We start from the raw sequence: 15710 nt of genomic DNA on the forward strand, positions 1-15710 counted from the left end.
GCCAGCTTACCCAGTGTTGGTCTCCGTGGACAAATGATACAAACAAGCTTTTATACCTGATACTCCTCCCCCAGCCTTAGCTTGATGGACAGGTGACACACCCACATTCTCTTTAAAAAGGAAACACCCATCCCTGGCTCTGTTTGCACAAACAGACCCTCCCTGTCTGTTTGCTGAGAGAAAGGATTTCAAATCATGTAAGTTTAACCAAACTTAAACTATTGCTTTTCATACATAAGTTTTCACATTCAATCTAGGTGCATTACTGTACAAATGTTTTACTCTACTTCCCTGCTTTCTCTGCATATTGCCAGCTAAATGCCTCCTTTTGTTACAATACATATACAAGCCTATTATTTCTAACAAAAGGCATTAGAAGTACGGTGTGCACATTACTAAAACTCAACCTCCATCAATCATTGTATCTGACAATAACTTGCTTAATGCCACGGCAATGAAAAGTACAGTCAGACTATGAATACTGGTACTCGGTGGAGCGTAATTAAACATTCCTGCAAACCGTAACTGACAGCTTTACATAGACTCATTTGCTTTATCATAACATTGAAAATTAAATCAAGCAATTGTGGCGAGGGTCAAGGAAGATCAGCTGTGATTGCCATATTTAATTTGTAAGTCACTGAAATACTGGGTAAGAAATCAGCTATTCACATTTAATCAAACAGTCATTTTGAGCTATATACTTCATCCAAGAGATTTAGAACGGAATCCAAGAAAACCATTGGTAGTAGTAAAATTATTGATTTGTCCAACGAGTATAGGGAGGTCATAGGCTTTGAGAGTTCAAGGTTTAAACATGGACAACAAATTGTATGTGCAATTGTTTCAGTAAGCAGAAGACACAATATCAAACAAGAAAGAACTTTTATTGTTAATGCAATTTAAAATATTAAAACACCTTTACTTTCCACTATCCGATAGACTGTGAAAGCAATACATTTGGTCAATAAATATTACAAAGTCGACATTATACATAAAACAATTAGCACCCTTATATCCCAAATAAAACCATGTTATTGTACCATATATATATCAATTATGTTTACAGTGCTATACAGAAAAAATTTAATGTGCACCTGTCCCCTACTCACATTGGAGGCACTAATATTGTGGACTAAACCAATATTCATGGTAATGTGTCCAATCAATACACTAGGTATCAGGCAAGTGGCATTCTCAGTGATGTCACTTAATCCTGATGAATGGATAGGCTGCATTATAAGTGGTGTCACTAGATCCTAATGACTGGATAGGCTGCATTCTCAGTGACGTCACTAGATCCTAATGACTGGATAGGCTGCATTGTCAGTGATGTCACTGAATCATAAAGACTGGATAGGCTGCATACTCAATGATGTCACTGATTCATAAAGACTGGATAGGCTGCATACTCAATGATGTCACTGAATCATAATGATTGGATAGGCTGCATTGTCAAAAATATTGCTGCCCCACTGTGTGTTTTTCTTTTTATATGTGCTATTTAAACTGTAAGCAGAAAGTCTTATACAGCTGTTTAAAAAGCACAAAATTTACTGTAACCAAAAGCAACCAGCCAAATATTAATCTGTATTAGTTCAGTGCAAGTTAGATTGATGAAATGATATGACAAGCAATGTTCAGTATTTTATAATGTTACAATATGTATAGACAAAATTTTTACAATACCAAAATGCACCAAGGCTCAGCTTATTGTGAGCGTCTGCAATGTTAGTCAGGGCCAAAAAAGATTTGCTGCCAGCTTCCAACATCATCATCTTGAGTTTTGCAAGAATGCTATTATAATTGGAAAAGTGGCAAAGAGTTTAGCAAACATACAGAAAATTGTAGCATCTGTGGAAGCAGAGCAAACAGAGTTATTGCTTTATCTTTCATATAGTGGTTCATATTGCATAACGAGTCATAAAAGGCATGAATTGTGACATAACTGTCCTGCTGAAGCTTTTTATTGCATTTAGGGTGCAAAATGATAATTTGCCACCTATACAAATATTAAGAGTAGTGACGCCATACAGTATACCATACATGCCAACATTTAGGGGAGGTCAGATGGCAAGTGCGGGAGGGGGTTTGGTGACGTGACCCCATCCCCTACAGTGCATTGGAGCGATTCATGCATCGCGCTTTAGGGGACAGGAACTGGATGACACAAGTCACACCTCCACCCGCGATCCAGGAGAGCGCCTGCTCCTCTGGGAGGTCTCCCTGAAATCAGGCCGCCTGCTGGACATTTCAGGAGAGTAGGCAAGTATGCAGTATTCCTAGAAAAAGGCTACCTTCAAAAGGCAGAATGGATCAATAAAAGTAATTAAGTATAAGTTTTAATTACTATTAGAGGGACAGAGGGTATAAGATACATAAACCAAAATCACAGACCTGTGTAGAGATAAAACTATAAAACAATCTACGAACATGTAAGTATGTGTACAATATAATCAAAGAAATCAGAAATTGTTACATTTTCTATGCGCTACAGCCTAAATTAGAATCCATAACAAGTATTGCAGAGCACATACAATATAGACAGTTGTGTAACCAAAGACAGCACGAGTTTGTCCCATTAGGATAGTGTCACATGGGCATTTTAGAACACTGTATTCCCAATGCAATTAAGTATCACACATTTGATTATTTCAGACCACGGCAGTTTCCTGGTCAAAGAACCACTGTGTTCTACAATACCCCTGTGACATTGCCTTAACGGTATATATTTAAAAGGTTCATCCTTGCTGGCCATATCTGGTACTAAAGTTTAAAATGTATTTCTTTTTCTCAAGCATCTCCACTGACCTTTTATTTTGTGGTAACAAGAGAATCAGTCAAGTATTCAGTATAGTTTCACATTTATGGTTATTTATTTTTAGTCATCTTTTCACAACATATTCACTTTCTAATTCTAGCAAAATTGTATCAATTCTGCTTTATATAATAAAAAAAAACTGTAATGAAAGTTTTGCATGTTATTCTGAAGTGCATCAGCTGCTTACACAACAATGAAGGCAGCCATTTTGTGGGAAGAATCAACACTTAAGAATACAGCATACTAATCCACTAGTAACTAGTGAGCTAATTAAAACTACATCTTATCAACTCACTAGGGAGCAGTGACATGACTGAATCACCTCATGCAACTGACAGGCTGCACTCACATGAATATGGATTCAGTAAACAAAATGGCTGCTTGTGACAGGTGCTCTGTAAAAGTGATACCAAGAAATAAACATGTTTCTTTTGATTTATGTCACTCCCTTGAGGAGAAACATCTTATCTTCTTCATAAAGAGCATTGGAATAAGGCAGAGCTCGATCTCCTGAGGGTCACTAGTGGATGAAATAGGGCAGAGGCTGTGGAAAAGAATCCTTATTATGAAGTAAAAGCAGTTTTATTTATTTATTAATAAGTGACCATACAACGTCGATAATTGTACCAATATCGTATATTGGACACATACATGAAATAGTACTAAGCTGAGCCAAATTCACCCATCCACTTTTCATATTTCTCCAAGTCTGAAGCAGAAACGGATTTTGAGATTTTCTTTAGTGCCAACTCAAAATCCATCATTGTAACAGGCATTTGTAGCTCGTCCTTGGACAAAGCACGGATCTGTTCCGGTGTCAAGCCCTGGATACGACGACGCATAGCCATCATGGAGGCATCCCTGAAAAACAGCATCCATAAGAATGTTTATCTGACCTGAAGAGCAAGTTGAGGAATGAACGATTGTAAGGTTATCAAGTTAGAAATATTTCCACCCATCCATCACATAATGTCGCTTAGCAGGGCTTCACCAAGAAGCCCTGCTGAGCAAACATGGTTTTCTTTTATTAGGTGGATCCTGGTATAGTACTCATCACAGTTGACACTTTTCAGTGCTATATACATATATATATCATATGTATATAGCATATCTTATCAATCAATCAAATCTGCCAATCTATCTTATCTGTCCATCTATCTTATCAGTCAACCGACCTATCTTATCAGTCAATCAATCTTATCTGTGAATCAATCAATCAATCTTATCTGTGAATCAATCAATCTATCTTATCTGTCAATCAATCTTATCTATCTATACACACACACACACACACACACACACACACACACACACCCCCCCCCCCCCAAAAAAAAGAAAAGAAAAGCAAAAGCTGCTGCGCATCCGTTTCGGCAGCTCTGTACTATCCAGCAGCCGCGGCGCTGTCAAAGAAGCGCGTCCGCGGCATTGCTGTATAGACGCTTCTTTGTACAGACGCTTCTTTGACAGCGCCGCGGCTGCTGGATAGTACAGGGGCACTTCTTTAGCGGAGGGGAGGGGTTTCTGGAGACTCAGAAACCCCCCCTGCATGCGCCAGTGCACACACACACACACTCTCACACACACACACACACACACACACTCTCACACACACACACTCTCACCCCAGGTAATAGTAACGTTGGCATTTTAAAAAACGCTACCGAAATCGCTGAAAAACAGGTTGATATATTAACCCCTAAGCATAAATCAATTCCCATCCATTTCTTGTCGTTGTATGAGAACAATGGGTGCTGAGTGTGGTGAAGGACAGTGTTACTGTTCTGTAATTATTGTACCCTGTGTAACACCTCTGTATTTTTACCATGCATTGGCCTTAAATATATCATGCTTGTATATTTTTTTTTTTTTAATGCATCGTCACCCAGAAGATGTGGTTTGGTTTTTGGATTAATACCATTAGGGATCCAAAAAGAAAAAAGTAAAAAAAAAAGCAAAAAAAGAATAATAATAAAAAAAATATTGCTGGCACAAGTGTAAATTTTGTTGATCATTTCATCATTTTAGACCAAACTGCGAATTTAGTCAAACCGGGCAGTAAAATCAATCACTCTGAGCTTTGCCCACTAATAACCATATTTGGCTTTATACATATGTGGCCAAAGTAGCCAGAGAGACCTTTTGGCAGTTGATCAGTGACTGTGTCACAGTGACCAGCGTAAAAGAGAAAGACAAATACATAAAAACAAATTCACAATCACAATACGGAGAATAAATGGACCAACTGGCTCATGTTTTACCCAATTCAATGATTCTATGAAATAAACTCCTTCCAATTTATTTTTAGACAATAGCATGGCTAAAGGTAATTAGAAAAAGTAAATTGAAAAATACTTCCCCCAGATATTAATTTTGTAATTACATTTATAAGGAGCTGTGAGCAGTTGATTAATAGCACAGGCATATTTGCTTAAGACAGCTAAGAGACTGCTAAATTATTTACGAAAGGTTACTGTCTCAGCCAATGAGATTTCACCTTTAAAACAATGAAGAAGACAGATAAGAGAGTAGAATGTGAAGGAACACAATGTTCTATCATTGTATATAAGTAACTGCTTTGCATCTGCCCTCAGTATAAATACACCAGGACCAGGTATAGATATATAATCTAGACATCACGTATAGATATATGTTGAGTCTAACATAGAGGCATGTTCCTCTGTCAGTTATAACCAATGGCACTGGGCTGTTACATTCAGTTCTTGGCAACCCAATTATTACACACAGAGTTCAACTATAGTTAGCACTGCAGGTTTTAGAGCCAATCTTTTGGACATTATAGAAAAAATATATTTAAAAAAATCCTAGAGGTCAGGTCCAGATTTTCTGGACAGATCAGCCACACTTCAGGGTAGGGATGAGCGCGCTCGGATTTCTGAAATCCGAGCCCACCCGAACGTTGCGGATCCGAGTCGGATCCGAGACAGATCCGGGTATTGGCGCCAAATTCAAAAGTGAAACTGAGGCTCTGACTCATAATCCCGTTGTCGGATCTCGCGATACTCGGATCCTATAAATTCCCCGCTAGTCGCCGCCATCTTCACTCGGGCATTGATCAGGGTAGAGGGAGGGTGTGTTAGGTGGTCCTCTGTGCTGTTTAGTTCTGTGCTGTTTAGTTCTGTGCTGTTTAGTTCTGTGCTGTTTAGTGCTGTGCTGTTTAGTGCTGTGCTGTGCTGTGCTGTGCTGTGTTCTGCAGTATCAGTCCAGTGGTGCTGTGTGCTGTGCTCTGTCCTTCTGAGGTCAGTGGTGCTGCTGGGTCCTGTGCTGTGTCCTGTTCAGTCCAGTGGTGCTGTGTCCTGTGCTCTGTGCTTCTAAGGGCATAGTTATTTCCCCATTATTCCCAAGTTTTTAAAAAATAAAAAAAAAGTAAAAAATAATAAAAAATTTAAAAAAAAAAATATATATAATAATTATAACCAAATTTGCAAAACCAATCCAGCATTATAAGTCCATTGGTACTGCAATATTACCAAGTTCACACATTCTGCAGTATCAGTCCAGTGGTGCTGTGTCCTGTGCTCTGTCCTGCTGAGTTCCGTAGTGCTGCTGGGTCCTGTGCCGTGTCCTGTTCAGTCCAGTGGTGCTGTGTCCTGTGCTCTGTGCTTCTAAGGGCATAGTTATTTCCCCACTATTCCCAAGTTTTTTAAAAATAAAAAAAAAGTAAAAAATAATAAAAAATTAAAAAAAAAAAAAATATATAATAATTATAACCAAATTTGCAAAACCAATCCAGCATTATAAGTCCATTGGTACTGCAATATTACCAAGTTCACACATTCTGCAGTATCAGTCCAGTGGTGCTGTGTCCTGTGCTCTGTCCTGCTGAGTTCCGTAGTGCTGCTGGGTCCTGTGCCGTGTCCTGTTCAGTCCAGTGGTGCTGTGTCCTGTGCTCTGTGCTTCTAAGGGCATAGTTATTTCCCCACTATTCCCAAGTTTTTTAAAAATAAAAAAAAAGTAAAAAAAAATAAAAAATTAAAAAAAAAAAAAATATATAATAATTATAACCAAATTTGCAAAACCAATCCAGCAGTATAAGTCCATTGGTACTGCAATATTACCAAGTTCACACATTCTGCAGTATCTTGTGCTACATATAATGGAGACCAAAAATTTGGAGGATAAAGTAGGGAAAGATCAAGACCCACTTCCTCCTAATGCTGAAGCTGCTGCCACTAGTCATGACATAGACGATGAAATGCCATCAACGTCGTCTTCCAAGCCCGATGCCCAATCTCGTAGTACCGGGCATGTAAAATCCAAAAAGCCCAAGTTAAGAAAAAGTAGCAAAAAGAGAAACTTAAAATCATCTGAGGAGAAACGTAAAGTTGCCAATATGCCATTTACGACACGGAGTGGCAAGGAACGGCTTAGGCCCTGGCCCGTGTTCATGACTAGTGGTTCAGCTTCACCCACGGATCTTAGCCCTCCTCCTCCTCCCCCCCCCTACAAAAAATTGAAGAGAGTTATGCTGTCAGCAACAAAACAGCAAACAACTCTGCCTTCTAAAGAGAAATTATCACAAATCCCCAAGGCGAGTCCAAGGGTGTTGGTGGTTGTCAAGCCTGACCTTCCCATCACTGTACGGGAAGAGGTGGCTCGGGAGGAGGCTATTGATGATGTAGCTGGCGCTGTGGAGGAACTTGATGATGAGGATGGTGATGTGGTTATTGTAAATGAGGCACCAGGGGGGGAAACAGCTGATGTCCATGGGATGAAAAAGCCCATCGTCATGCCTGGTCAGAAGACCAAAAAATGCACCTCTTCGGTCTGGAGTTATTTTTATCCAAATCCAGACAACCAATGTATGGCAATATGTAGCTTATGTAAAGCTCAAATAAGCAGGGGTAAGGATCTTGCCCACCTAGGAACATCCTCCCTTATACGTCACCTGAATAACCTTCATAGTTCAGTGGTTAGTTCAGGAACTGGGGCTAGGACCCTCATCGGTACAGGGACACCTAAATCCCGTGGTCCAGTTGGATACACACCAGCAACACCCTCCTCGTCAACTTCCTCCACAATCTCCATCAGATTCAGTCCTGCAGCCCAAGTCAGCAGCCAGACTGAGTCCTCCTCAATACGGGATTCATCCGAGGAATCCTGCAGCGGTACGCCTACTACTGCCACTGCTGCTGTTGCTGCTGTTAGTCGGTCATCTTCCCAGAGGGGAAGTCGTAAGACCGCTAAGTCTTTCACCAAACAATTGACCGTCCAACAGTCGTTTGCCATGACCACCAAATACGATAGTAGTCACCCTATTGCAAAGCGTATAACTGCGGCTGTAACTGCAATGTTGGTGTTAGACGTGCGCCCGGTGTCCGCCATCAGTGGAGTGGGATTTAGAGGGTTGATGGAGGTATTGTGTCCCCGGTACCAAATCCCCTCGAGATTCCACTTCACTAGGCAGGCGATACCAAAAATGTACAGAGAAGTACGATCAAGTGTCCTCAGTGCTCTTAAAAATGCGGTTGTACCCACTGTCCACTTAACCACGGACATGTGGACAAGTGGTTCTGGGCAAACGAAGGACTATATGACTGTGACAGCCCACTGGGTAGATGCATCCCCTTCCGCAGCAACAGCAACAGCTGCATCAGTAGCAGCATCTACAAAATGGCTGCTCATGCAAAGGCAGGCAACATTGTGCATTACAGGCTTTAATAAGAGGCACAACGCTGACAACATATTAGAGAAAATGAGGGAAATTATCTCCCAGTGGCTTACCCCACTTAGACTCTCATGAGGATTTGTGGTGTCAGACAATGCCAGTAACATTGTGCGGGCATTAAATATGGGCAATTTCCAGCACGTCCCATGTTTTGCCCACACCATTAATTTGGTGGTGCAGCATTACCTCAAGAGTGACAGGGGTGTGCAGGAGATGCTTGCGGTGGCCCGCAAAATTGCTGGACACTTTCGGCATTCAGCCAGTGCCTACCGCAGACTAGAGGCACATCAAAAAAGCTTGAACCTGCCCTGCCATCACCTCAAACAAGAGGTTGTGACGCGCTGGAACTCCACCCTCTATATGCTGCAGAGGATGGAGGAGCAGCAAAAGGCCATTCAGGCCTACACAGCCACCTACGACATAGGCAAAGGAGTGGGGATGCGCCTGAGTCAAGCGCAGTGGAGACTGATTTCCGTGTTGTGCAAGGTTCTGCAGCCATTTGAACTTGCCACACGAGAAGTCAGTTCCGACACTGCCAGCTTGAGTCAGGTCATTCCCCTGATCAGGCTGTTGCAGAAGCAGCTGGAGAAAGTGAGGGAGGAGCTGGTAAGCCATTGCGATTACAGCAAGCATGTAGCTCTTGTGGATGTAGCCCTTCGTACGCTTTGCCAGGATCCGAGGGTGGTCACTCTTTTAAAGTCAGAGGAATACATTATGGCCACCGTGCTCGATCCTCGGTTTAAAGCGTATGTTGTGTCTCTGTTTCCGGCGGACACAAATCTACAGCGGTGCAAAGACCTGCTGGTCAGGAGATTGTCCTCTGAAGAGGACCGTGACATGCCAACAGCTCCACCCTCATTTTCTTCCACATCTATGGCTGCGAGGAAAAAGCTCAGTTTTCCCAAAAGAGGCACTGGCGGGGATGCTGATAACATCTGGTCCGGACTGAAGGACCTGCCAACCATTGCAGACATGTCTACTCTCGCTGCATTGGATGCTGTGACAATAGAAAAGATTGTGGATGATTACTTTGCTGACACCATCCAAGTAGACATGTCAGACAGTCCATATTGTTACTGGCAGGAAAAAAAGGCAGTTTGGAAGCCCCTGTACAAACTGGCTCTATTTTACCTGAGTTGTCCCCCCTCCAGTGTGTACTCGGAAAGAGTTTTTAGTGCAGCGGGGAACCTGGTCAGTGAGCGGCGAAGGAGGTTGCTTCCTCACAACGTTGAAAAAATGATGTTTATAAAAATGAATAATCAATTCCTCAATGAAGTACAGCACTGCCCTCCAGATACTACAGAGGGACCTGTGGTTGTGGAGTCCAGCGGGGACGAATTGATAATGTGTGATGAGGAGGAAGTAGACACTGTAGGGGGAGAGGAATCAGAGGTTGAGGATGAGGACGACATCTTGCCTCAGTAGAGCCTGTTTAGTCTGTACAGGGAGAGATGAATAGCTTTTTTGGTGTGGGGCCCAAACAAACCAATCATTTCAGTCAAAGTTGTTTGGTAGGCCCTGTCGCTGAAATGATTGGTTTGTTAAAGTGTGCATGTCCTATTTCAACAACAGACCTCTCAACTGCAGCTCATCCCTCCTCTGCGGGGATAATGTCTCCTGTGCTCTGACACGTCACTCTGTGTACTCTCAGCCTCAGGATCTGACACTACAGCTACCATGCCTCTTGTAGCAGCCCTCACTCCAGGGCCTCTTCCATGTGCAGTGTCCCCCTCTCTCTTGGGTTCACTATAGTGGCATGGAGTTCTCCCCCTCATCCAGGGCACACATTCCTTGCCCTGGCTCAGTCACCACGCTCAGACTTCCAGGCAATGCTGGGGGAGCCTGGGAGCTTCCACCCCAGGTCCCCAGCTACAACTCTCCTCTCCTGTGTCTTCTCTCTCTTTCTGACACTTTAAAGATCGTGCCTTTAAATGAAAAAGTCAGTCTTCATTGCACGACTATGTGCAAGTGCAACAGGGACATTTTTTTGGGTTTACAAAGTCAAACAATAACACTACGACCCTGTCTGTCTGGGGTCTGTCAATGACGAATTGTCTGTAGCATGTTTGGAGGAGGTATTGTGGCCCCGGTATCAAATTGGGTACCGGGGCCACCCCACTATGCAGTCCAGATACTTGTTTGGTGGAATTCCGACACGTGGAGGGTTTTTAAATTATATTGTGGCCTCGGTACCAAATTGTGTACCGGGGCCACCACACTACGCAGTCAAGATACTTGTTTGGTGGAATTCAGACCATTTGAGGGTTTTATTATTATATTGTGTGGACCACTCTATCTATACCACACTACAACTCTATACCACTCTATTTCCTACTTTAATTCTATTTAATTCTATTTCCTACTTTAATTCTATTACTAATTAATTACCATAAAGAGGAACAAAAAAAACCAATTTTACCAAAAGTATAATATGACTTAGACTTACAAACACTACACTTGAAAGATCGTGCCTTTAAATGAAAAAGTCAGTCTTCATTGCACGACTATGTGCAACAGGGACAGTTTTTTTGTTTACAAAGTCAACTAATAACACTTGGACCCTGTCTGCCTTTAACATACTTGATGGGATCTCAATGACGAATTGTCTGTAGCATGTTTGGAGGAGGTATTGTGGCCCCGGTATCAAATTGGGTACCGGGGCCACCCCACTACGCAGTCCAGATACTTGTTTGGTGGAATTCTGACACGTGGAGGGTGTATTTATTTTATTGTGGCCCCGGTATCAAATTGGGTACCGGGGCCACCCCACTACGCAGTCCAGATACTTGTTTGGTGGAATTCTGACACGTGGAGGGTGTATTTATTTTATTGTGGCCCCGGTATCAAATTGGGTACCGGGGCCACCCCACTACGCAGTCCAGATACTTGTTTGGTGGAATTCTGACACGTGGAGGGTGTATTTATTTTATTGTGGCCCCGGTATCAAATTGGGTACCGGGGCCACCCCACTACGCAGTCCAGATACTTGTTTGGTGGAATTCTGACACGTGGAGGGTGTATTTATTTTATTGTGGCCCCGGTATCAAATTGGGTACCGGGGCCACCCCACTACGCAGTCCAGATACTTGTTTGGTGGAATTCTGACACGTGGAGGGTGTATTTATTTTATTGTGGCCCCGGTATCAAATTGGGTACCGGGGCCACCCCACTACGCAGTCCAGATACTTGTTTGGTGGAATTCTGACACGTGGAGGGTTTTTTAATTATATTGTGGCCTCGGTACCAAATTGTGTACCGGGGCCACCACACTACGCAGTCAAGATAGATAGATGCGTATCATAGATAAAGTACATTCAGTGGTGTGGGGCAAATTGAAAAATATTCAAAATGCACTGACATTATCAAAAACAAGAGGTTGTCACACGCTAAAACTCCAACATGTATATGATGGAGAGGATGGAGGAGCAGCCGTATGTGTAGTGTAATGCAGATCTGTTGAAGGTTTTTTATATATTTTATTGTGGTGCTGTCACGGGCACTAGGAGTCTTTACCCAGGGATCACCAGATGGTAGGCTTACCAGAGCAATGTAGATGGTAATAGGGTACTCTGGTAGCTGGGTGATCACGGAACATGAAATGATGGCCGATGAGATGCTCAGGAAAGTCTATGACTAGCAACACTGGTAATAATGAGATAATAATACACAAGGAACTGTATGGACAAGGACACGTGAAGATAGTCAGTGGTCTGCGATAGCAAGTTGTACCACTGCTATAGTGAGGAGGAATGTCCAACAGAAACAAGGAGGTGATGAGAGTCAGCGGTCTGCGGGTAGCAAGTTGTACCGCTGTCTGAGTGAAGGAATGGAATCCAAGTGGAGGTATCCAGGTAGTCAGTGGTCTGCGGTAGCAAGTTGTACCACTGCTATGTGAGAGGAGGATGGAACAGGTGATACCGGAAACAGGGATCAGTGGTCTGACATCAGCAAGTTGTACCACTGAATATATATGTGAGGAGGTGCACGGGGGAAGACTGCAACACAGGATATACACAGGCACCTTATACACGATCCACAGTAATATGCACAATATAGATATATATATATATAAATGACTGAGCAGGTCTGCAATCTAGAAAGTCTCTTGAAGTAGTCCAGCACAATGATAACACAGTCAATGATGGCAATAGACTCAGCGGATAGCAGACTCCAGAGAGAACCAAACACAGTCCAGCAAGATATGCAATACACAGCACAGTCAATGAGAAGTATGCATACCGTGGTTCAGCAGTAGCAGTCAGATGGGATAGCAGCGGTACCTGAGCGGCTAGAGGCCGACTGGATAGAAAGTCCCTGGACAGGTGAGGCAGAGGTCTAGCAGGTGCAGCGCACAGGTGAGTAGACCAACAGGGACACGAATCCACAGGAGTCAGCAACACGTGGAACTGGACTCATAGGAGACCCAGGAGAATAGAGATGATCCAGCAGAGGGTAGTAGATGAGATACAAATCCAGTGCTGACAGGAGGGTAGAGACCAGTGGAACACGTGAAGGCGTGGAGAGTGGATCAGCAGGAGATGGACGATAGCGCTGACCACAGCAGCAGGGCTCAGCGGCACACGGAGGTAACCAGTAGCAACCACAGGAACCAACAGCGATGGGAAACAGGAGTGCAGCGCAGGGCAGGAGCTGTTGATCACGAAGTGTAGCAGATGGTCATGAAAGCGGCAGTCTCGAGGAAGTCACAGCAAAGATGAGATGAGACTGTAGTGCACGGAGGCAGCGGATAGTAATCAGCTGGCAGTCACGATGTTGAACACAGGCGAGTTGCAAGCAGGAGACTGTAGTGCACGGAGGCAGCGGGTAGTAGCCAGCTGGCAGTCACGATGATGAACACAGGCGAGTTGCAAGCAGGAGCCCGTAGTGCACGGAGGCAGCGGATAGTAATCAGCAAACAGACTTGATGAGAAGCAGGTGAGTGAAGTAAAAGCTGGAGTGCACGGAGGCAGCGGATAGCAATGAGCAAACAGTCACATTGATATAAAATAACGTTGAAGTGGTTTAGAAGACTGTAGTGCACGGAGGCAGCGGATAGGAATCAGCACACAGTCCTGATGATACAGTTGATGGTAGAAGTGGTATGGGAACCACAGCAGTAGAAGTGGTTTAGAAGACTGTAGTGCACGGAGGCAGCGGATAGGAATCAGCAAACAGTCCTGATGATACAGTTGATGGTAGAAGTGGTATGGAAACCACAGGAATAGAAGTGGTTTGGAAACCACAGGAATCAGCAGCGCTGAATACACGAGGAATACAGGAACACCTTCAGAGACTCATGAGGAATGAGACTCCAAGATCAGGCAACGTGGTGTTGACCACAGGTGCTTAATATAGGGAGGTTGCCTGATCTGCCAATTGAGTTAAAGGGGTATACACTGAAGTATAGAAAAGGGCTGCGCATGCGCAGACCCTCAAGATGGTGGACGACCACGGTTCCTAAATGTCCGGGAAGAGGCACTCATGGTCCGGTGAGTGACAGTACCCCCCCTTTTAAAGGTGGGCACAGAACGCCTGGAACCGGGCTTGTCCGGATTTTTGGAGTAAAACTTCTTCAAAAGGGCAGGAGCATTAAGATCTTCAGCTTTGATCCAAGAGCGCTCCTCAGGACCAAAGCCCTTCCAATGAACGAGGAAGTGGAGGACTCCTCGCGAAATTTTTGCATCTAGTACCTCGGTAATCTCAAAATCCTCCTCCTGATGAACTTGAACTGGCTGCGGAGCTGAGGGAGGAGTTGAAAAACGGTTGATAATAAGAGGTTTGAGCAAAGATACATGGAAGGCATTAGAAATCCGAAGACTCTTAGGAAGAAGGAGTTTCACACATACTGGATTGATAACTTGAATGATCCTATATGGACCAATAAAACGAGGGGCGAATTTCATGGATGGAACCTTCAAACGAATATTTTTTGTGGATAACCAGACACGATCTCCAATTTTTAGTGGTGGAATAGCCCGCCTCTTCTTATCAGCGAAAGATTTATATTTGACAGATGTCTTCTTTAAACAGGTTCTGACCTGAGACCAGATATTTTTAAAGGTCTGACAAACAGTTTCCACCGCAGGAACTTGGGTGGGCGGGAGGGCAGGAAATTCCGGAAAAGACGGATGGTGACCGTAGACCACAAAGAATGGAGTTTTGGATGATGACTCATGGTACATGTTGTTATGGGCGAACTCAGCCCAAGGGAGTAACTCTACCCAGTTGTCTTGATTGGCTGATGAAAATATCCTTATAAAAGTCTCAAGATCTTGATTGACACGTTCGGTTTGTCCATTGGATTGTGGATGGTAAGAAGATGAGAGTGCTAATCGTATACCCAAGGTTTTACAAAGGGCTCGCCAGAATCTGGACACGAATTGTACTCCTCTATCAGACACAATCTCAGATGGACATCCATGGATACGGAAGATCTCTTTAATGAAATGTTCAGCCAGGATAGACGAGGAAGGCAAACCAGACAGAGGGATGAAATGAGCCATCTTCGAAAATCTGTCCACTACCACCCAAATAGTGTTATGGTTCTTACTAGGTGGTAAGTCAGTAACGAAATCCATACTAATATGGGTCCATGGTTTGGACGGAATGGGTAGTGGTCGCAGCAACCCTGCTGGGGTTCTGCGGGAGGATTTGAATTGCGAACATAATTCACAGGAAGCAATGAACTCTTTGACGTCTCTCCTCATTGAAGGCCACCAGTAACTTCGAGAGAGGATCTCAAAAGTCTTGTGTTCACCGGCGTGTCCAGAAAAACGAGAGGCATGGAACCACGAAAGGATTTTCCTCCTTAGAGTAGGAGGCACGAGGGTCTTCCCAAATGGTAGCGTTTTGGTGGATGAAGCAGCCAGTGAGATACATTTGGGGTCAAGAATGGTATGGTTGGAAACCTCTTCTATATCAGAGGACGTAACAAAGGCTCTAGATAAGGCATCAGCTTTTTTGTTCTTGGCAGCTGGTTTGAAGGTAATTATTAATTCAAAACGGGAAAAGAAAAGAGACCATCTTGCTTGACGAGGGTTCAAGCATTGGGCAGACTGGAGATATGACAAGTTCTTATGATCCGTGAAGATCGTCACCGGATGGCGAGCCCCCTCCAACAAGTATCTCCATTCCTCTAATGCGGCTTTGATAGCCAGTAATTCCTTGTCTCCGATGGTATAATTCTTCTCTGCGGGTAGGAGA

At 43.5% G+C, this 15710-nt stretch overlaps 1 protein-coding gene across 2 annotated transcripts in view; it reads right to left on the reverse strand.

The window, feature by feature from the left end:
* Positions 1-868: 868 nt before the first annotated feature.
* The window catches only part of KATNAL1 (katanin catalytic subunit A1 like 1), an 82938-nt gene continuing 68096 nt past the window's right edge, over positions 869-15710 (reverse strand). For both annotated transcript variants that reach the window (XM_075198947.1, XM_075198948.1), the window contains exon 11: positions 869-3682. In XM_075198947.1, the coding sequence (XP_075055048.1) occupies positions 3484-3682 (199 nt within the window). In that variant the 3' untranslated portion in view covers positions 869-3483. The remainder of the gene's footprint in view (positions 3683-15710) is intronic.

Source organism: Mixophyes fleayi, chromosome 2 (assembly GCF_038048845.1).
Source record: "Mixophyes fleayi isolate aMixFle1 chromosome 2, aMixFle1.hap1, whole genome shotgun sequence".
Lineage (NCBI taxonomy): Eukaryota > Metazoa > Chordata > Amphibia > Anura > Limnodynastidae > Mixophyes > Mixophyes fleayi.